Genomic DNA, 22,711 nt, shown 5'->3' on the forward strand with positions numbered 1-22,711 from the left:
GTCTGGAAGCCAGAAAAAGAAAGCCTGGTTACAAAATGCTATGCATAGGGTGATCCCTACGTTTTACACTGCTTAGCTGACATGCGCCTCTGTCTGATCTGACCCTGCTTTTCCCTACCTGGCTGTTTTATCTTCATGAGTGTTTTAGGCGTCAGTCCCCTGATGTCACCTGTTTTTAGGGAAACTTGTGACTCCGCTTGGCTGACATTGGGGGAGTCACTAGGTGGCTTTACCCTGCATACTTAGTCATTCTCTGGCTATTTTCGTTTGAGAAAAATATGGCGGGTGGGGAGAGATGAGTAGCGGGTCCTGCCCCCGTGGTATTCGTGCCCTGTGTGTCCTTCTCTCTGTTGGTACGAGATATCACGTCCGTCCGGCGTGCACAGTGTCTGCAGGACAAGTCGACAGACTTTCCAGGTGGTTTTCTTGGCAACCAGACCAACTGATCTTCCCCCTCCCCCAACTTACCCGTTACTACAAAAAGCATATAATTCCCTTAGCGGAGTCCCCAATACTAATACATCTTTATGAACCTGTACAGGCTCTCAACTCCTTAGAATTCATTTCCTAAAGGAACTAAAGCTTCTTTATCAGAACCATTTGAAAGTGCATTTCATGAACCCTGGGGTGTTTCCGACGGCAGTGACTTCGGGATCAATGAGTCGCCTCCGTGTCTTACAGATGAGGCCCACACCAATGACAATCAGAGCTCTCCTGGCTACTTACGTAGAAGCGTGACCTCGCCCTGGGCTTCTTGCTCCCGATTCTAGGGGCTTTCCATTGGACCAGGAGCCACCTCCGTTTTGGACCCCACCAGCCAATAACACAGCTGTCGTGTAGCTTCTCTGGGGACAGGACCAGTTCGCTGTGCTCTATGAGTGCCCTGTGCCCCCGGTCAGCGATGACCAACAGCGGGTACTGCGGACTTTGACGGATGCCTGACCTCAATTTCCTTAACGTAAATTGATGGTTAGGACCTTAATGTTGTAGTCGCTTGTTTCCTCCAAACGAGGACATCTGAGCAGCTCCATGAGAGGTAGCAGCCTGGGACAGGGGAAGCACAGAAAATGTGGGAGTTTTAAAAAGGGTGCTATTGTTTGATCCCTGTGCCTTATTATGAGAGAGACAGTATTCTAAGGCTATTTGCTCCTCTTTGCTCATACTTAACTTTGATGAATACCTACATCTTTCGGGGGCAAAACGACTCATAAAATAGGAGTACAGTAAGTACATAGGAGCACGTAAAAAATAATGTATGTGAAGTATGTAATAAAATGCCTCAAATGCTCATTATTCACCTTAAGGATGAGAGGGTGTCGAGGACGAGGTTGGTTGCCAATTCCATTGTGTTGATATAAAATTTCTCAGTTGTAACAGGGTAATCAGCTACTTTAGGAACCTGAACTCTGTGTTCATTCTTCCATCCAGATTAAATACATCCCAGCTTTGTGTCTTTCCCACCAGCCATGCCTCAGTGTCGCACTTTCTTCCGTCATATTTTTGTCCACTTTCTTGGGCCTTTTCAAGGTCACGTTGGCTGTTGGTAAATGAGGCTAGCTAGCATGTGAGACAGGCAGCCTCCGCAAATAGAACCAATCTCAATTTCTTTTTGACTTTCTTATTTTGCATTCCCAAACGAAATAATCAGAAAGAATGACATTGCCCTTGAAGCAGAGAATTTTGACTCATTTACGGATTTCCTAGAAATTTTGTTTTCTTCCCCCCCCCCCCCCGTTGGTCATGCGTGTTTGTCCTGTCTCATTTGCTTTTACTCCCTCAACCAATGGGTGAAGCTCTTCTATGATTCTCTGAGTGAGCTTTTCAGAAGTATATAATTATCTTATCTTCATACAGAAGACCGGTTCCTGAAATAACAGTGAGCTATTGGCGTGTCTGTCCATGCGTTGTATTGAAGTCACCTCTTCAGGCTCTTTCTGAAGTTTCTCCCCCAAATCAGCCTGCACCCCTCATTCAAAGAAAGGGAAGGTTGGGCTCCTTTGCAGCTCTTAACTTGCTGGGTTTTTTTCCTCTGCATTTAGCATGTTGAATACACTGCATTTTCTGGCGTCTTTCTGATTTTGAGAATTGGAGATTGGAAAATTTAAAAAAGCACTTTCATCCGAGAAACGCCCAGGAGCTCTGAGTCGGTCAGAGCCAGCCGTGACAGGCATTCCCCTATTAACGAAGTACCCTGGAGCCAGACAGGCAGAAGCAAATCAGGGCAAAGAAGAATCCTATTCATTTTCTTGCTGCTGCTATAATAACTTAGCCCCAGTTTAGGGGTTAAAGCAATATGAATTTATTCCCTGACAGTTCTGGAGATGAGGTGAAATTCAGGTTCTCTGGGCTAAAGTGAAGTTGTCGGTAGGACTCTTTCCTTCTGGAGGCTCTGAAGGGAGAACCCATTGCTTTTCCCATTACATCTATTCTACTCACTCATCTCCCGCTCCCTCTTAAAAGAACCTTTGCAATTATGCTGGGCCTGTCCCAATACTCCAGGATAATCTCCCCATCTCAGGATCCCCGACCTCATCAAATCTTCAGAGAATCTTTTGCCATATAAGGTGACATAGGCAGGGATTCTGGGCATCTTTGGGGCCACTGTCCTGCAGACAGCAGCACTGTGACCCCTTTCTCTAGTGACTTTCTTTGGCCTCTCCCGTGAGGTTGGGCTGACTCAATGGGGTGGGGAGATGTTTACAGAGTGGCTGCCAATGCCCCGTGAAGCCCCCATGCCCAGCTCCCAGCCCTCAGTGGCTGGCAGTGACGGCCAGGTCTCAGCTGCCACCCTGGGGCCACCAAATGTGTCACCTGGTGTCCTGATGCCCCATCACCGTTCCCCAAATGCTTGCCAGCCCCCCTTCCTCACCCTGCCTTCTTTCCTTCTCAGCATCGTGTTAGAGCCTGGAGGCCTCCGTGTCAGCAAGCTGAGAGGGAAACTGAGGCAAGATGTCGGGCCGGAGCGGGAAGAAGAAAATGTCCAAACTGTCCCGTTCAGCCAGGGCCGGTGTCATCTTCCCTGTGGGGAGGCTGATGCGGTACCTGAAGAAAGGGACGTTCAAGTACCGGATCAGCGTGGGTGCTCCAGTCTACATGGCGGCAGTCATCGAGTACCTGGCAGGTAACGTGTCCCCCCGTCCTGGCTCCCTACCCCAGCCCCTCCACCCCTGCCGCCCCAGGACAGGGAGGATCGCTCCCCTCGGTCGCGGGTTCGAGGCTCCTGCAGGTGCTAACAGGGTTTCCGCGTGCCTGCTTGGCTAAGATTCATTTTGCAGGCTTTAGGGGAGGGAAGAGGGCACAACAGGGAAACGACATGGAAAGAAGAGACCGCACCATCAAATGGCTTCTCTAGACCAGCCGTGAAAAAGGTGCGTCTTGCTTTCGGCAAACCCAGCGTGCAGAAGGCTAGGTTCCTGCAGAAGAGAAACTCCAGGGAAGACTGTGGGTGTGGGTGCGGGGTGCTATTCACTTTGTAACAGGGGGTCTTCGCTTTTCTTCGACGTCCTCCCTGAGCGTTGGGCCTCCTGGTGTGTAGACACTAGTCCTCGGTGTCGGTGAATAGTGTTGACCCCCATCAGAACCAGCTCCAGCTGGTTCTGTGAAGCCCATATCATTCCAGGAGCACTCTCTGTTGTGTACAGTGGGTCCATAGGAAATAATTCCCATATTGATTGTTAGTAGTACTTTTTTTTACTAAAAGATGAGATTTTTGCCATGTGTGGTCTTTATACGTTAGAGTAACTTCCTGTTTAGCTTTTTTTTTTTTTTTTTTTTTCCATAGAGAGAAAGAGAGAGAGCACAAACAGGGGAAGTGGGGGCAGAGGGAGAAGCAGGCTCCCCACTGAGCCTGATGAATTCTGGAATCATGATTCTGGGATCATGACCTGAGCTGAAGACAGATGTTTAACTGACTGAGCCACCCAGATGCCCCTAGTTTTCTTTTTTTTTTTTTTTTAAGATTTTATTTATTTCTCTAAATAAAGAGAGAGAGTGCATAAGCAGGGGGAGTGGCAGAGGAAGAGGGAGAGAGAGAATCCTCAAGCAGGTGCCCTGTTGGGCGCGGAACCTGACATGGTGCTCGATCTCATGACCTGAGCATCGAAACATCTGCCCTCTTGGCCCCCATCTGTCACCAAGCGACGTTAGCGATGCCTTAATCCACCTGTGGAGGCCTCCCCCTGGAGCTTCCTAGGCAGACCTTGGCATCTTAAGCCTGTCCCTTATTGTGAAATGAAAGATTTATCCTGGGCTTTTCACTGGCATCCTTTAGGAGGTTGGAGAGGAGGGCTGAAGGCTCTGTGAGTTGGTCCAATCAAGTGTGAGAGAGCTGTGTGTTCAAAGCGCTGGCCATCCTGGGGATCTTATTGACAAGGTCTGGGTTGGGGCCTGAGACTCAGACTTCCTCATCCGCTCCCAGCTAGTGCTGATGCTGGCCCAAGGATGGCTCAGAGGAGCAAGACTCTAGCCAGTCTTGTAGTAGCAGCAGCCTAAACGCTTAGGGAATGCTTGTTTAAAATGCAGGATCCTGGCTGCTTGCCCCCCACCTCCACCCCTCATACACACCCTGTGGTCTGATTCACTGGGCCTGGAATGCGACCTGGGAATCTGATGGAAAAATCTGCCGGCCCAGAGAGGGAAAGGCGAATGAAGCTCTAAAACTATCACTTAGGAACACATCACCCAGTGAGACTGGGAGACACCGAGTAACCAGAGATCCCAAAGCCTCCAAGCAGGGAGCCGGGGTTCCCCCGATGTCCTTCAACCCTAAGCCACGTACTTCTGCTGCACTACATTGTCCCATTAATGCTTGTATAATCAAATAATAGTTAAGTACATCCCATGCCTCCACTCGGTGAAAGTCTAAATTTGGGGCATAACAGAACAGACTTTAGACTTTTGAATCACTGGCATCTCTGTTAGTCTATGGTTCCAATAAAAGCTGATGTTTCCCTGTTCACTCGTTTAACCAATACTTGTTAAGCATCAACACGTCGGTGTACAGCAAGTCCTTAGCCTCTCCCCGGTGTTAGAACTGGACCACTGATAGGATTTTTAATTTATGTCGGATTAGAGCCACCAGACCCCATAGGAATGCCTACTAAAGCCCCAAAACAGGCAGGAATCCCCGCCCTCGAGCAGGTGCATTCCGGGGAGGAGAAGCAGCAAACAAATAAGGGAAGTGTGTGTGATCCTCAGATGGTGACAAGGGCTAGGGGACAAATAAAGCCAGGAAGGAGAGAGGCGAGGGGCGGGGCGAATAGCGCTGGTTGAGGACCCACTGGGGGCCGGGCAGGGAGTGAGTGTGTGCGTGTGTGTGTGTGCGCGCGCGTGCGTGCGCGTGCGTGGGAGCGAGTGGGTGCTCCAGGCAGGGGCAAGGCAGGTGCAGGGTGTTGGAGGAGCAGCCTTGGGCCCGAGCGCCAGAGGGAGCGGCTTGTTCTATAAATGAGGCCGGAGGAAGGCTGGGCCGGTGGGGGATAAGAGATTGCACTGGGAGTTCTCGGGGAGTTTTGAGCGGAAGTGGAAGTGATGGGACCCTGTGGGGAGAGGGTACCAGGGCGGAAGCAGGGTAAGTAGCAAGACGCTCTTGCAGAGATCCGGTGAGTGGGCGGGAAGGTACTGAGAAGCAGTTCGAGTACGGATATATCTTGAAGGCAAAGCCAACAGCGTTTGCCAATGTGTTGGACATGAACGAGGAGAGAGGATGAGCACCCGGAAGGATGCAGTTTCCAATAACAGTGTGTCCCCCGGGGCCAGTCCCAGCACCCAGTAGGGTCCTGGGCCAACGGGAGGAGGTGAAGTTGGTCCTCAGAAGCCCAGGTCTGTTCTCTGTGCGCCTTCCTTCCCTTCCTGTCAGTTTAAATCTGGAGTGTCAATTTACAGGCTCTGTTACCTTGGCTAATTCCTGAGCCGCTCTGAGCTCACTCATTGAGCTCTAGGAATGAGCTAACGTATTTTTAATGCCAGGTGCCTAGAATACACTCAATAAATGGTCATTCTTCTGTTGTCCCTTCATTGAGAGCTGATGAAATCATTCCGGGCAAAGATAATGACTAACTCGGTTCCCATGTTACATTTCCCGGCGGCACTTGCATTCTACTGAAACAAAAAGTTTTAAGCCAAAGGAATGAATCCTTATTAGTAGAATTTGCAGACCATTGTTGAGGAAGTAAAAGGGGGTGTTTTGTTACTTTTGGGGTGGGGTGGCAACCATCAGTTGGTTTTGTTTAGGAAAAGAGGTTCAAAGCATGAGAGCATCCTGTCACCCTTGAGACGACTTTCGGCATCCATGACACAAATCTCGACTGAGCTTCTCCTTCGGATCAGGCCTTGAAGATCCAGAGGAAAGCAGAGGCCAGCTCCTGCCTCTGAAGGTGGGGCTGGCAAACCAGCAGGGCTGAGAGCATGAAACACAGCAAAATAAGCCGCATACGTGCTGGGCAAGGAAGTTACCGGAGCTCTGGAAAGCATGCGTGGAGTTGGGGTGCCGGGGGCTGCCTCTTCTCAAATAAGAGTTATTAGGACCGAAACTGAGTTCGCAGCTCTGGTTTTTCTTAAGTTGACTGATCTAAAATCCTGCTGACTAGGCTCTCGTGAGGGTATGTTCTAGGCATCAGGATTTTTCTAAAGCTCCCCCAAATGATGTTGGTGGCAGGCAGAGTGGAGAATAGTAGGAATTAAGTAGATTCTGATGGGAGATTGAGCTAGGGTGGGGGAGATTTTCAGGCTGGGTAGGAACAAGAGTGAAAACCCGAAGTTTAGAGGAAGTGTGTGGCTCCTTCCAGAACCTGGAGGAGGTTCGTGCCTGGAGCAGAGCTGGGCAATAGGAGGGGGTAAGGATGAGATGGGGAATGGGCAGGCAGGTCCTTGAGGTCATGATGAAAATGTATATGTTATGAACGCACGGGGACATACGCGTGTAGAAGGGAGGCAGTGGCATCTGGGAGACATCACTGGACTTTAGGTGAGCGGTTGGCAGGAAGCACAATCAGAGTGCAGGAAACCACTGGGGCCGTATTTGTGTCACCTTTGAGAAAACCAAGGAATCGAAGAAGGAATAAGCAAGTAGCTGCAAACAAATGAAAATGAAAATACAACAGTCCAAAACCTTTGGGGTGCAGCAAAAGCAGTCCTAAGAAGAAAGTTCATAGCTATAAAGACCTACCACAAGGAACAAGAAAAATCTCAAATAAACAGCCTAACCCTACCCCTACAGGAACTAGAAAAAGAAGAACAAACAAAGCCCAAAACTAGCGGAAGGAAGCGAAGAATAAAGATTAGAGCATAAGTAAATGATAGAGAAACTAAAAAAAAAAAAAAAAAGAGAACAGATCAATGAAACCAGGAGCTGATTCTTTGAAAAGATCAACAAAATTGATAAACGTCTAGCCAGACTCATTTAAAAAGAGAGAGAGATGGCTCAAACAATCACAAACGAGAGGGAAAAACAACCAACGCCACAGAAATACAAAGTGTTATAAGAGAACATTACGAAAAACTATGTGCCAACAACTCGGACAACCTAAAAGAAATGGATAAATTTCGAGGAACTTATAACATTCCAACACTGAAGCAAGAAGAAGTAGAAAGTTTGAACAGCGTAAGCGAAGCAGTAATGAAAACACTCCCAGCAAACAAAAGACCAGGACCAGACAGCTTCACAGGCAAATTCTACCCAACACATAAGGAAGGGTTAATACCTATTCTTCTCGAACTATTCCAGAAAATATAAGAGGAAAGAAGAATGCATTCTATGAGGCCATCATTTCCCTGACACCAAAACCAAATAAAGATACCACAAACAAGAAAAGAGAGAGAGAGAGAGAGAGAACTACAGGCCAATATCTCTGGTGAACATAGATGCAAAAATTCTCAACAAAATACTAGCAAACTGTATTCAACAATACATAAGAAAAGTATTCGCCATGATCAGTGGGATTTATTCCCAGGATGCAAGGGTGGTTCCATATTTACAAATCAAGCAACGTGATACATTGCGTCAGTAAGAGAAAGGATATAGGACCCTCTCAATAGATGCATAAGAAGCATCTGATAAAGTATAACATCCATTCATGATAAAAACCCTCGAAGAAGTCCATTTAGAAGGAACATACCTCACTATAATAAAAGCCTTATATGAAAAATCCACAGCAAATGTCATTTTCAATGGGGTGAAACTGAGAGGTTTTCCTCTATGATCAGGAACAAGACAAGGATGTCCACTCACCATTTTTATTCAACATAGTAGTGGAAGTCCTACATACAGCAATCAGACAATAAAAAGAAATAAAGGGCATCCAAATTGGTCAGAAGTAAAACTATCTGCACTATTTGCAGAGAACATGATATTTACATAGCAAACCCTAAAGACGCCACAAAAAGCTACTAGAACTGATAAATGAATTCAGGAAGGTCGCAGCATATAAAATCAATGTACAGAAATCTGTTGCATTTCTACACATTAATAATGAAGCAGCAGAAAGAGAAATTAAGGAAACAACCCCATTTACAATTGCACCAAAAATAATAAATTACCTAGGAATAAACTTAACCAAGGAGGAGAAGGACCTGTATTCTGAGAACTATAAGACATTGATGAAAGAAATTGAAGGTGACAAAAAGAAATAGATTGGAAGAACAAGTATTGTTGAAATGTCCACACTACCCAAAGGAATCTATAGATTTAACGCAAGCCCTATCAAAATTCCAACCGCATTTTTCACGAAACTGGAACCAACAACCCTAAAATGTGTATGGAACCACAGAAAGACCCTGAATGGCCAAAGCAATCTTAAAAAGAAAAAAATGGAGGCATCACAATTCCAGACTTCAAGTTATAAAACTGCAAAACTGTAGTCATCCAAACAGCATGGTACTGGCAGGAAAATAGACATGTAGATCAGTGGAGTGGAGGTGGCTCAATGGGTTAAAGCCTCTGCCTTCGGCTCAGGTCGTGATCTCGGGGTCCTGGGATGGAGCCCCGCCTCGGGCTCTTTGCTCAGCGGGGAGCCTGCTTCCTCCTCTCTCTCTGCCTGCCTCTCTGCCTACTTGTGATCTGTCTGTCAAATAAATAAATAAAATCTTAAAAATTAGAAAAAGCTAATTTGAAAAGAAAACCCAGAAATGAACCCAGAATTATATGGTCAGTGTTCGACAAAGCAGGAAAGAATATCCTGACACCGACAATGATCTAGCCTCCCAGGCAGAGGGAGAGAAGCTGCATATGCTGGAGACAAGGGGGCCCATCAGGGAAGTAGGGCCCATGGGGCCTCCGAAGCTGGCTGGAGGCTCTGGTCGAAGTGGGTAGGTCTCCCCTCTGGTTCCCAGAAGCAGAGGGACAGCTGGGTACAGATGAGCACACTACAGTGTCCCCATACGAGCACATCAGCCTCTGGGCAACACCGTCCTACCCACAGAGCATCATCACCTTTGCTGTCTCTCCTTACTGAACCTCGTAAGAGCCTGTAAGTCTCACCATTCAGCTCTTCTCTCCTGCCCTGATCTCAACAGCAGACCGTGCTCTTCATACCCACAGTGCATGGCCAAGAGAAAGCAGTCTGCCTTGCCCAGTTTCTCCGGACTGGCTGCCCAGTTGGGCCCTGGTTCATACATCACCAGGATGTTAGAGCCATGCAGTGTTTCTAGTCCCAAGAAAGGGGGAAGGGGTTGCACAGTCTGGTGGCAGAGGCATGCTGAACCGCTCATCTAGAGTGTTCCTTCCACCTGAGACATTCTCAAGCCTCCCAGGATGGACATCACATTCATATTTGTGTGTCGTCTGTAAATGTTGGTCCAGCTCACATCTCCAATAGAAGTGAGGGAAGACGGACTGAAAAGCACGCCCCCAATCCTGGAAAATAGTTTTGCATTTACCAACAATAGATAAATAACTATCTATAAATATCTATAATAGATATATATAGATATAATAGATATAAAATAAATATCTATAAAAAGATACATGTAAGTTGTTGAAAATGAATAATTTAAATAATTTTTGTAGTGAGGAAATGTTCTATAATATATTTTTAATTGATAGAACATATAGACCTTTTTTTCCATTTTATTTATTTTTTTCAGCGTAACAGTATTCATTGTTTTTGCACAACACCCAGTGCTCCATGCAAAACGTGCCCTCCCTATTACCCACCACCTGTTCCCCCAGCCTCCCACCCCTGACCCTTCAAAACCCTCAGGTTGTTTTTCAGAGTCCATAGTCTCTTATGGTTCGCCTCCCCTTCCAAATTTTTGTTTTTATATAAACATATAATGTATTTTTATCCCCAGGGGTACAGGTCTGTGAATCGCCAAGTTTACACACTTCACAGCACTCACGATAGCACATACCCTCCCCAATGTCCATAACCCCCTCCCCCTCTCCCAACCCCACCTCCCCCCAGCAACCCCCAGTTTGTTTTGTGAGATTAAGAGTCATTTATGGTTTGTCTCCCTCCCAATCCCATCTTGTTTCATTTATTCTTCTCCTATCCCCCTAACCCCCCATGTTGCTTCTCCAGGACATATAGACCTTTAAAAGAACTTCACTTGGGGCGCCTGGGTGGCTCAGTGGGTTAAAGCCTCTGCCTTCGGCTCAGGTCGCGATCCCAGGGTCCTGGGATCAAGTCCCGAATCAGGTTCTCTGCTCAGCGGGGAGCCTGCTTCCCCCTCTCTCTTTGCCTGCCTCTCTGCCTACTTGTGATCTCTCTCTCTCTGTTAAATAAATAAATAAAATATTAAAAAAATAAAATAAAAGAACTTGAATTTCCAGGTACCTTAAGTCCCTGTGTCACATAGAAACCCATCATTTACATCATTTCCAGACGGTTGGGTCTCTCCATTTAACAACAAGCATTTCTTTATCTAATGATTTTCATTTGTTACATTTATGTTTTGAAAAGATCACTTTGGCATCCAGGGCCACATGTGTGGTTGTACAGGTTGTACACTGTGCAAGGACACACATTCCACTCATGTGTGGGAATATCATTGCAATCACAGACCTCGAAGATTTGTATATTTGTTACGAGGATTGCCAGCAGATGGCAGTAAAGGGTGTTGTTCTGACAAAATCAGGGCAGCAATGTGTCTGGCAGAAGGGACCTCGAATTTGTACAAAGGTGCCTATGGGCCAGCAGTGGTAGTGTTGGCATGGATCTGGAGGAAGACAAAAATGGGGACAAGGAAACCATTTGGGCAGCCATGACCACTCTCTGGGCTCAAAGAGAAGAGGGCCTGAATTCAGGTCCTCAGGCAGCAGGAATGGAGAAGAGGGGCAAAGGTGTGTGACTTGTGAGGCCAGGAGGAGGTGAGAAGGGGAGTTGGAAGGAAGGACTTGCAGGTCTCTGGGAGGAACTGTATGGAGTTAGAACTGCCACCCCCAAGGAAATGATTTGGATTTGGGGATGTGGTAAGTTCGATTACCTGTGGAACAGCCAGGGGAGGCTGTCCAGGGGACATCCCATCAGGACTGGAGGTGCGGAGCTGGTGGCACAGAGAAGCTAGAGCTGTGAATGGATGGGGTTTCCCTGGAAGACTGCATGGTCTGGGCAGACCAGAGGGCCCAGATAGACCCCTGGGGACATCATCACCTCATGGGCAAATGGGCAGGAAGGAAGGGGCTGAGGAAGGAGACAGTCTTGAAGGCATGGCCATGCCATGCCTTCTGTCCCAGCCCTGCAGTTACTCATTATTTCCGGGCTCCCATGGGCTCAGGTAGCCAATGCTGGTTCAGACTATGGACAAAACGAGAGGACCCAACTCTTGCAAGATTATGTGCATGATGAGATTTCCAAAATCCCTTTTGGCTACAGAAATCATTTTTTTTTTTTTTTTACGACCAGATTCTAAGCCGTATTCCAGATGGTTCCTATTGCTGGAAGTGTGACTTCCGAGAATATAGAAGTCTATAGACTTCCAAGGAAGTCTCCACCGCTTCACAGAATAATAATCTTCCCACAAAATTTTCAGCGAAACAAATTTGTGCTATAGAAATCCATTTTTCCTACTGACTGCCAATAAAAAGATACTTATGTTCTCAAAATCCATAAAATCACTCAAGAATGTAATAAACATTTATAGTTCATGTGAATATATAGATCATAATAACACTTGGAAAATATTAATAATAACGTTATTTCAGACATTTAAACCATGAAGTCCTTGTCCCAAGGAACAATCAGACCACCTATCCGACAGAGAAGTCCTTGGTCTAGATTTTCAGCTGTGTGTTGTTAAGAAATTTTTCTCTTGGGGCACCTGGGTGGCTCAGTGGTTTAAGCCTCTGCCTTCGGCTCAGGTCATGATCTCAGGGTCCTGGGATCAAGCCCCGCATCGGGCTCTCTGCTCAGTGAGGAGCCTGTTTCTCCCTCTCTCTCTGCCTGCCTCTCTGACTACTTGTGACCTCTCTCTCTGTCAAATAAATAAATAAAATATTTTAAAAAAGAAAAAAAAAAGTTTTTCTCTTTCTACAGCACAAGTCTACCTGTTTTTGTGCTCGAGTACAGAATTGAGGTTTTTCTCTCCTCTGTCTGATTTTAGAAAGGGCTAGTCCGGGAGTCCAGTGGCATGCTGGCCGGGCTGTGCTGCCCTGGATTCCGGCAGGCTGTCGGTCTGTGAATCCAATGTGTCTGCATCCTGTCTGTCAAGCTGAAAATAGCCCGACCTCAGGGGCTTCCTGAAGCCTCCAAGTCTGTCGGGCTTCCCATTTACCCTGCCTCTCATGCTGACAGCTAATTTGTAGAACATGGCAGGGTGCTTAACGTCTTCCTCAAGTGCTGGAGACACAGGCAGGAAAGTGGTAGTCCCAGATCCTGAATTAAATTCAGTGGCTCAGAAGTTTAAAAGTGGGGGGCTCCTTGACCTCCCCCACCCAATCTAGAAAAAGGGCTGAGAGGAGTCCTCCTTCCCCCCAGGGGTGGAACCCCCAAGATGAGCAGGTGCAGGCAACTCAAATGGCGAGCTGTACATTTTAACCTAGAGTCAAAAAAGCCAGCCTATTTGCAAAAGCTTTATAACTACAGTTCTTTGTGATGGATACCCTTCTTTCAAGGGAAAATGGGGCTGGTCAGCAGCTTGAACTAGCCAACCAGATGACCTAATAGGGCATGAATTTCAAATACTCTATCCCATTGTCCCAACAAGCGTGGTCATACTTCTCAAACTACCGTCCCCCAGTCTTTGATTCCGAGAACACGGCCACTGTATAAATGGATTGTGGGTAAACACGATATTCATTGCTTAATAACCTGGAAAAGATCTTGTGAGAATGAATTTGCAGTGATTTATAACTTTTCATTATGGAAATTCTACATAAATATTTAACTCTAATGCGTATTTTATTCTAATTTTTTGTTAATCACATTTGCTTAGTTAATATGGCATACTTAGGCAGTTTTTTTTTTTATTGCCATAGATTTTTATGAGTGATGGCAATTTCATGTGCTATTTATTTGAAATTAGGTTGATTGTAAAGACTCACACAGAATTGCCTGTTAATTTTAGAGCTTAGTATTTATGCCATTGTACCAGCAAATTCTCCCAACACGCACACATACACACACACTTTGCCACCACAGTATCAGTGAGACAACGCATTGGCACATGCCTCTAGCGTTCTAAGCGAAGGAATTTTTCCTTAAAGCTTCACTAATACTTTTGAAGGTGGACAAATTTGATTAGCAGAACATCCGTCTGAAATTGAGGAAGAAAGAAAGAGAGGAAAGGGGGAAAGCATATGGATGTTATGATCCAACTCTACAGATTTTTTTTTAATTTTGACTAAAAATTTTGATGACATGTAAGAGAATTGTAGGAAAATTCTTCTTTATCAGCCCTTTTATGCTTATCAAATGACATGTTTGGTAAAGTCAGATCCTTTACCAAATGTAAAGGGATATGTGGAAACCCCCCAAACCCCAAATACCTTCCTTCCAAGCCTTGTAGGTATCCCACATTCAGAATTCACTTTCCGGGTTAAGCATTTCCTCCTCCCACAGTACAAGTCAGCTCTTCCCATCCACTTTCCTTTAGGACAGGAGGGACCTGGGGCATCAAGTGAAGAGGAATAGGAGATTCTGGAAGATGTCCCAGTAGGCACCAAAGATAGACTCTGCCTACATCACTATCCTCTTCAGAGATGGCCCTGCTCTCCTGAGACTAGAAGAGACTCCAGTCCTGTGTTAGGGCTCCATATGGGTCAGCATTAACTCCTGCTGACTGTGGCTTAAACGGGAGAGGGTACTTCTCTCTCATACAAAAGAAGCTAAGAAAGACAGTCCAGGAGTAAGGACAGGCCAGTCAGGAGCTTCCACCATCACAAGAGACTCCAGTTCCTTCTGTTTTGTTCTTCCTCTGGGCCAAATTCCAGCCATCACGTCCCCAGTCTGGCAGCAGAAAGGGAAGGAGAGCACAGTCCCGCCATTGATGGACACTTCCCAGAAGTACCGCACAGGAGGACGCCTCCCTCTCATTGGCCAGAATCTAGTCACATGACCACAGTTATCAACAAGGCAGGTTGGGAAATACTTTTTTCTCTTGTGATGGTGGGCTCAACAAAAAGTCAGCGGTCCAGATGCTAAGGAAAATGAGGGAGAATTAATGTCGAAGGCCGCTGGAAGACTGCCATGGGATCATAGAGCAGGACTTGCTAAAACATCGTCCTTGTCTATAACCTGAGTTCTTTTTTTTTATTAAAGATTTTATTTATTTATTTGACAGACAGAGATCACAAGTAGGCAGAGGCAGGCGGGGGGCAGGGGGAAGCAGGCTCCCTGCTGAGCAGAGAACCCCATGTGGGGCTCAATCCCAGGACCCTGGGATCATGACCTGAGCCAAAGGCAGAGGCTTTAACCCACTGAGCCACCCAGGCGCCCCTATAACCCGAGTTCTTTCCAGCTTTCTGGATTTCTTTCCAGGCCCTGACATTAAAACTCACAAATGCATCAATGTGATTACATTTAAAGACCATTTCCAAAGAAAAGCTCTAGAAATCTCAGACGCCATTCTGTGATTGCCTATTAACTCTCCATTGTGATTTCAGCGGAAATTCTAGAACTGGCTGGGAATGCCGCGAGGGACAACAAGAAGGCCCGGATAGCACCAAGACACATCCTGCTAGCGGTGGCCAATGATGAGGAACTCAACCAGGTACGTCTTGTCTGAAACATCACATCACGACAAGACATAGTTGCCAAACACACAACGGCTCGTGGACCCTGTTGGCTACGTTATCATTCCTGCTACAGTTCCCAAGCATATTAATACAAAAAAAAAAAAATTCAGATTGTGTAAAAGAAGAACCATTTCTGCTAGCTCAGTCATTCAAAGAGAAGACTGCTTCTGGAATAAACCCGTTACCTACTCTGGGTCTTGCCAGACCTTCTTTTCCTCTCTAGAAGCAAGCTCTGTGTGTGGCTGGGGAAGGTACAGTGCAGAGATGCTATTCATGGTTTCTTCACCTGAATTTTGTTGATTTATTCTGATGAGGGCAGGAGAATCTTCTTCTTAGCATAGAATTAATTACCAAGTGTTGTGAATGCCTCCCCCGGGAAATGTGAGATGGATGGTGGCTGGTGTAAGAATTTTTATTCTAATCGTTTTCTTCTCAAACTGTGTGTGGTCAAGAATCAGCTCTTATATTCCAATCCATCATGGACTGATAATTTCCAAAAATACAATAAAAACTAATTGCCAGAAGCATTTTTAAAAAAACAAAAACATACAAACCACAAGTCACAATTCTTTGCTATTTGATCCAGTAGATACACCGTACATTTGTCAGCTTGCTTTAAAAGTTTCTGGGCTCTTCCTTGCCATTCCTGTATTTCTCTTGCCCTGGACAGTAACTGCCTGTCCGTGGGCTAGTCCTGGCTGCAGACCACCCTTGGAGTCCCTGAACTGTTTTGGGTGTGCAGACTGTGCTAATGCAGCAGCACATGTCAGTTACGTGCAAAGTAAACATTAACGGAGAGGCGCACAGTCCAGCCTACTTTACAGATGGAATGCATGATCCCCAGAACGTGAGACCACTGATCTGTTGTTAGCTGGGTCTAGCCCTACCATGGACCTTTGAACCCAGTTTTGTCAAGCAAAGCTCTCCACCTGCAAAGCTCGTTATCCTCCTTTATGTCTAGAATTCCACACCCGGGCAACATTGCTGGCTGCAACCCCTCCACCCTTTCCTCGTGCCTTCCTTGTTTTGCTTTCTGTATGAGATCAGGGGATGCCTGGATACCTACAGAGACACGCTCTGCCGGTGAAACAGGAAAGCCAGTGAAACCACTAATCACACAGTGTCTCTGGGAAAGCAAAGGCCAGATGTTAACACTTGTTTTGCCATCAGTTAGAACAGTATTAAATCCAGAACCAGCAAGCTCTTTGCTGCCTGAGTTCACACATTTCTCTTTCTAGCTGCTAAAAGGAGTGACCATCGCCAGTGGAGGTGTCCTGCCCAGAATTCACCCCGAACTTCTGGCCAAAAAGCGAGGGACCAAAGGCAAGTCAGAAACTATCCTCTCCCCTCCCCCGGAGAAAAGGGGAAGGAAGGCGGCATCGGGCAAGAAGGGAGGCAAGAAATCCAAGGCAGCCAAACCACGGACGTCCAAAAAGGTGAGCCCGGGTTGCTGTGTCAGCCAGGGACTCTCAGAGAACTGGAGAAGCTGGAACAGTTAGAAGATGAGGGTGTAGGGGCGCCTGGGTGGCTCAGTGGATTAAGCTGCTGCCTTCGGCTCAGGTCATGATCTCAGGGTCCTGGGATTGAGCCCCGCATCGGGCTCTCTGCTCCGCAGGGAGCCTGCTTTCTCCTCTCTCTCTGCCTGCCTCTCTGCCTACTTGTGATCTCTCTCTGTCAAATAAATAAATAAAATCTTTAAAAAAAAAAAAAAAAAGAAGATGAAGGTGTAGCCAGCGAAGCTGATGGGCAGAGGACTCTCCCCGCAGGGAGAAAATGGCAAGGGCCTCTGGGACAAGAGCTTAAACCACCAAGCAGGGTCTACTAGAGGTTTCCAAAGCCAAAGCACGGGTGGTCTTCACGTTGCCAGATGCTTCCACTGGCCCCGTCTGAATCTTAAGTGAGAGATGATAGCCTGGAGTTCATCATTTCTCTTCAGAGCTCCTCATCGTGCACAAAAACACCTCTGTCTCCTACAGACTGTGTGTCTGCCACAGACAGTCCCCTGGGTCTAGCCAGTGAGATGTGCTAGGTAGCCACAGCTGGGAGATGCCATTTACAGAGTAAGACTCTCATATGCCGCCTAGTACCAGAACCACTAGCCACATGTGCTCTCTGAATTGGAATTCATTAAAACTAAATCAGATTAAAAATCCAGTTCCTTGGTTACATCACCCGCATTTCAAGTGCTCAATAGGCGTAAAACACTTCTGTGATCACTGAAAGTTCTACGGGGCAACGCTGCTGCAGGGTCGCCACACTTCCATTCCACAGACCTCTGTGATAACACAAAAGGTTTGTAAGGGTTCACTCCACTGCCTCCGTGCCCCAGGGAAATCCTGGGAGGTTGAGCAGTGGGCTAGGAATGACCCCGCTTGGTTCTGAGGCTTGCCATCATAAGCTGTAGGCATTGCAGAGGACAAGAATAACATACTTGTGTCCAGATTTGAGTGGGGAATACAGGTACCTATGAACTTCTTTAACATTCTTTCTTTGGGGCGGTACCCTTTTCTTTCCCTCGTATCACTGTCCTTGCTTCCCTCCACCAAACAGCAGAACGGAACACCTAACTGCTTCCTTTCACATCCAAGGTGGTCATAACCACGGGAAGAACTTAATAACGCCTCTTGGGACATTTTCTGGATTAGTTCCCATCTGTCCTTCTGATTTCTACCAACAGTCCAAACCAAAGGACAGCGATAAAGAAGGAACTTCAAATTCCACCTCCGAAGATGGGCCAGGGGATGGATTCACCATTCTGTCTTCTAAGAGCCTTGTTCTAGGGCAGAAGGTAATAAAGACTGTTGTGATGTGCTGTAGTAAAAACACTATTGCATTTTTATGACCTCCTGTTTGCCACAAGCAATGATGCTTCCTTCATCCCTGCTCCCCCAAAAGGACTCTCACTTTGGTCTTGAATTATTTACGTTTTGACTAAAGGGCTTTGACAAGGTCTGTATTGTGAGAATCAACATGCTCTTTAGCACTGAGAAGTGTTCATGGTGCCATCGGTCAGACAAAGATAGAGAAGCTTCCAGGTCAGGCAAAAGAATGGCACCATTGCCGGGAACTCCCCACGCCCCCCTCATTCCTGGGCCTGCCCAAAACATCCTCAGCTAACTCTCTCAAACAGCTCTGGGAGTCCAGCCGGACGTGGTTCAATGTGATTTATCAGAAAAAGAAAATAGAAATAGATGTTTCCTGAACATCCCCGGTGCTAGAAATGAATTATTTGCCAATAATTCAGTCTGCTTGCCTTTCTAGACTGCAGAAAGAAAACAAACAGGGCTATGCGTTTGAACAGTCTGCGGCAGCCAAGACAGACATGCAAATAATTCATTCCCACTAGCATAAAGTTTACGGACTAGACCATTTATCTACCATGTCAAACGGGGCTGAAGTAAGACACACACAGGGAAAACAGTCAGTGAATCACGTCTCCGGGAGCTGAATGTTTGCAGCCTGGTGAAAGGATCCACCGCGACTGCAGCAGATGGGAAGAGCGTGTTCGAGAAGAGTGTACCTGGGGCGGGTTCCTCATTTTTCACTGATGAGCACAGTGAAGCAAAGAGGCGGCATTGAGGTCCCCTGCAGGGGCTGGCTATGGCTGCGCGACGATTAGTTCTCTGTCCCTTACCTAGGGGAACGTGACTGTCGTGCTCACAGGGGAAACAGTGGAAAATGCCTTGCTTTCCACTGGGCTGTGCACACCTAGGACAGCATTTCACAAGTGTAGCCCCAAGAATGTGGTCCCCCAAAGGCAAGGTGGCCCGATGAAGGCAGGTCAGGGTCCTGGAGCCCATCACTTTTCTTGAGTGAGGTCCCTCGGCCGCATGTCCCTGCCCCCAGAGGTCCAGGCTGCTCTGGGGAGAATGTGGGATGCTGAGCGGGGAGGGGGAGAGCCAGCCCGGGCTTCCCTCCTAGGAGCCGCTCAGACTGTGTATCACCGCACACCAAGGCCCCCAGGACTGTGAGACGGAGGCATAGCTCTAGGGAAGAGAAGACGAGGCGAGGGCCCATTCCTGCTCCTAGAACAGGAGGCAGATTTGTTGCATGCTGCCGCCGTCATAGTGAAAACTAAATCCGCTGAGCTGCAAAGAGCCCACCAAAGGCCAGACACCTGGCAACCTTGACAGTCACTATGCCCCGGCCCTTTCTGCGGACATTCGGTATAAACAATTACGAGAAGTAACAGACGGGAGGTGAAATGTGAAGATTTTAACTGGATTTGATCTTTCCCACACTCTCCCATCTTCCCTTCCTGACGCAGCTGTCCCTGACCCAGAGTGACATCAGCCATATTGGCTCCATGAGAGTGGAGGGCATTGTCCACCCAACCACAGCCGAAATCGACCTCAAGGAAGACATAGGTAAGATCCTGAGACTCGGGTAGAGGGGCCAGAGCATTACCCACGGCTTGGGCACATCCTTCTGAAATCGGTCATTGTCGACTTGATACCTTCTCCTGGTGGAACCATGTCACACTCGGCATGTCCCCAAACAGCATTACTAGAAAAAAATGAATTTTCTTTTGAATCTGCGTGTATTTCCGAAATGTTTATTGAGGTGTTCTATAAAAACAGATCATTAGGTACACCTGGGTGGCTTAATTGGTTAAGCAACTACCTTTGGCTCAGGTCATGATCCCAGGGCCCTGGGATGGAGCCCCGCATCGGGCTCCCTGCTCAGCGGGAAGCCTGCTTCTCCCTCTGATGCTCCCCCTGCTTGTGCACGCATGCTCTCTCTTCTGACCAATAAATAAATAAAATCCTTTTAAAAAGTCTCTTAAAAAAACAAATAAAAAAACCGAGGTCATTAGGGCACACCTAGATGACTTTTCCTCTGAGTGAACACAAGTGTGCAGCGGGCACCTTGATCGTTGAGCAGAGTCTCACCGGCACCCCAGAACTCCCCTTCCTGCCCTGCCCTAGTCCCCCCTCTAAGTGCTGCCACTGTCCTGTCTTCTCACAGCACAGATGGCCGTCCTCTGTTTTGGATTTTATGCAAAGTCATGCCCTGAGTCTTCTCTGTCTTTTGCCCAACTCTGTATTGTGAGATTCACCCGTATTGTCACGCGGGGCTGGAGCCGGGTCCTCTTCCTGGCTCCCCCAGGGACTCTGGCCGCGCGCTGACCATTCCGCTGCGGGTACCATTTGCACGGCTTCCAGTTTGGGCTATGACGAGTCGTGCTGCTGTAAACGTTGTTGTATGCGTGTTGGGTAAACCTCCACATTTATTCTGAGCTTAAAAATTAACACCTTTGGTAAAAAGGAATCGGATATCTGGACAAAGCTGCCTGTGAGGCTGTATGTTGAGTCACCTTTCCGGGGGACTGCCACCAGCCCCACGGGTGGTGGAGGGAGCTGCTCTGGGCTGGATGAAACTGGCGGGGGGGGAGGGGTAAGCTCTTGAGGGCACTGGACATAGTAGCCCTCTGGGTGACCACTATCTTAGCCATTTTTTTGTAAGACAGAAGTGCCTTAAGCTTACCAGTGAAAAAGTAAAGTGAGCAAAGAAAGAAAGGGCTTTGTCCCTCGGGTTCCAGGCTTGCTTCTGAGGTTGGGATTTAGGCAGAGGCTGGCAGCTCAGCCTTGGGTGGCAACACCAGGGGCCCCAGAATGCTGGGCAGCCTCAGGTTTCCCCTGTGGCATCAGAGGCCACTTGCTTTGCTTAAAGGAGACAGGACAGCCTCAGGAGTGGGGGCGGGTGAACCACAATGGGGAGAAGCAGGACTTGCACACAAAACCTGAAAATTTCTCCTTCCTCCTTCAAACCCAGCCCTGGTCCTACCAACTGCCCTGAGCTCCCCTCTCCCCCCCACCCCCATGGAAAGACAACCCCCCTCCCCGCACCGGAGCTTTAGTCTGAAGCTCTGTTTTGACATATATCCTAGTTTCTTGAAAACAAAACGAGGAGCAGTGTGTTACTTTCTCATTTCTGTAGTTTTCATTTTTATATCAGGAAAGTCATCGTGATTTTTTTCATTTTTTTAAGTGGCGGGGCAGGTGATAGGGTAGAAAGGATACAGGTATTGGGGCAAAAACTCAGGCCTGGATTCTACAAACCACCTCCTAGCTGTGTGACTTTAGGCAGGTTTCTTAAGCTCTCTGAACCTCCATTTCCTCCGCTATAAGTGAGGATAGCAATAGCGCCTGCGTCACAGGGGCGCTATGAAGAGTAGGGTCACACATGGATGAAGCTTAGCACAGGGCCGGGCTCACTGTTGTCCAGTGAGTGCTGGTCTTTTTGGTTGTTGCTGCTCTGTGTTTAGAAGGGGGCCCTGCTGTCATGATTCCATTTTCCACGACCATCATCCAAACCAGTCATCCCCTGTAGATGAGACCCTGATTTAGTCTATTTTATTTAAAGATTTTATTTATTAGAGAGCGTGCGTACATAAGTTGAGGAGGCTGGGGACAGGGAGAGAGAGAATCCCAAGCAGACTCCTCACTGAGCACAGAGCCCAACTCAGGGCTCGATCTCTCGACCCTGAGATCCCAACCTGAGCCAAAATCAAGAGTCAGACACTTAACTGACTAAGCCACCCAGACACCCCTTTGAGTTATTCTTTTTAAAGCATTGTGTGTTACTACAGGAAAGTTCGAGCACACACAGAAACAGCAGAGCGCGATAAACCCTACACGCCCTGTTACAAGCGTATCTACCCGGGGCCAAGGCTGCTTCAGTGCCTCCCACCCGCAGCCCCCAGACCTCACCCCAGCGAATCTGTGGATGTGTCAGAATAAGGGCAAGATTTTTGACAGCATCACCACGATACCATTATCACAACTCGAAAAAGTCATGTCATCAAATATCAGTCACTGTTCAAATTTTAATCATGTCATTAATATCAGTTTTTTTTTAATGAGTTTGATTCAGGATCCAAATAAGCCCACATGCTCCGATTGGTTAAGTCTCTTATAATCTACAGCCTCCTCTTTCACATCTTTTCCTCCTTTCTCGCTCGCTCTCTCTTTTTTTTTTCAATTGATTTTGTTGAGGAAGCTGGGCGGTTTGTCCTGTAGGGTTTCCCAAGCCTGGATGGTACTGACTTCATCTTCCTGGCGTCATTAAACATGTTTCTTCTCTGTTTTTCTTATAAGTTGGTAGTTGGATCTAGAGTCTCAATGAGATTTTGGGCTCCAAATTTTTTGGCAAGACGGTTTGGTCAGTGTTGGAATGTTCTTCCATCAGGAGGCAGGTGACGGCCAGTTGTCTCTCACTGATGCTCCTTGTCTAGGTGTGTCAATTTGCTAGGGGTGGTGTGGGGGTGGGGAACTGTATCCGAATTCCAGCCTCCTTCCCTCCTTCCCTGAATGCTTCCAGGTTGCGTTCTTCTTGGAAGTCTTCAGGGAAGAGGGTGCGCTCACCTTGCCTGTCACAGGCTCCCACCTAGTCCCTTACACCTGTTCCCCCTGCAGCTCAGTGTGAACTGGGCTGCCGGCTGTGGTTCCTGGACGTCTCGGGGCTCCTATGACCCCACAGCTCAGCACCGACCAGGAGTCTGAGGGCCCAAAAGGAGACCTGAAGGCCCGAGGTGACCATTTC

General features: G+C 47.4%; 1 protein-coding gene across 1 annotated transcript in view; it reads left to right on the forward strand.

The window, feature by feature from the left end:
- The window catches only part of LOC123955299 (core histone macro-H2A.2), a 45,136-nt gene that overhangs the window by 17,480 nt on the left and 4,945 nt on the right, over positions 1-22,711 (forward strand). Inside the window, exons 2-6 of the mRNA XM_046027188.1 lie at positions 2,891-3,121; positions 15,035-15,141; positions 16,405-16,602; positions 17,844-17,954; positions 19,434-19,533. Coding sequence (XP_045883144.1) covers positions 2,950-3,121; positions 15,035-15,141; positions 16,405-16,602; positions 17,844-17,954; positions 19,434-19,533 — 688 coding nt within the window. The 5' untranslated portion in view covers positions 2,891-2,949. The remainder of the gene's footprint in view (positions 1-2,890; positions 3,122-15,034; positions 15,142-16,404; positions 16,603-17,843; positions 17,955-19,433; positions 19,534-22,711) is intronic.

The sequence above is a fragment of the Meles meles genome, chromosome 13 (genome assembly GCF_922984935.1).
Source record: "Meles meles chromosome 13, mMelMel3.1 paternal haplotype, whole genome shotgun sequence".
Taxonomy (NCBI): domain Eukaryota; kingdom Metazoa; phylum Chordata; class Mammalia; order Carnivora; family Mustelidae; genus Meles; species Meles meles.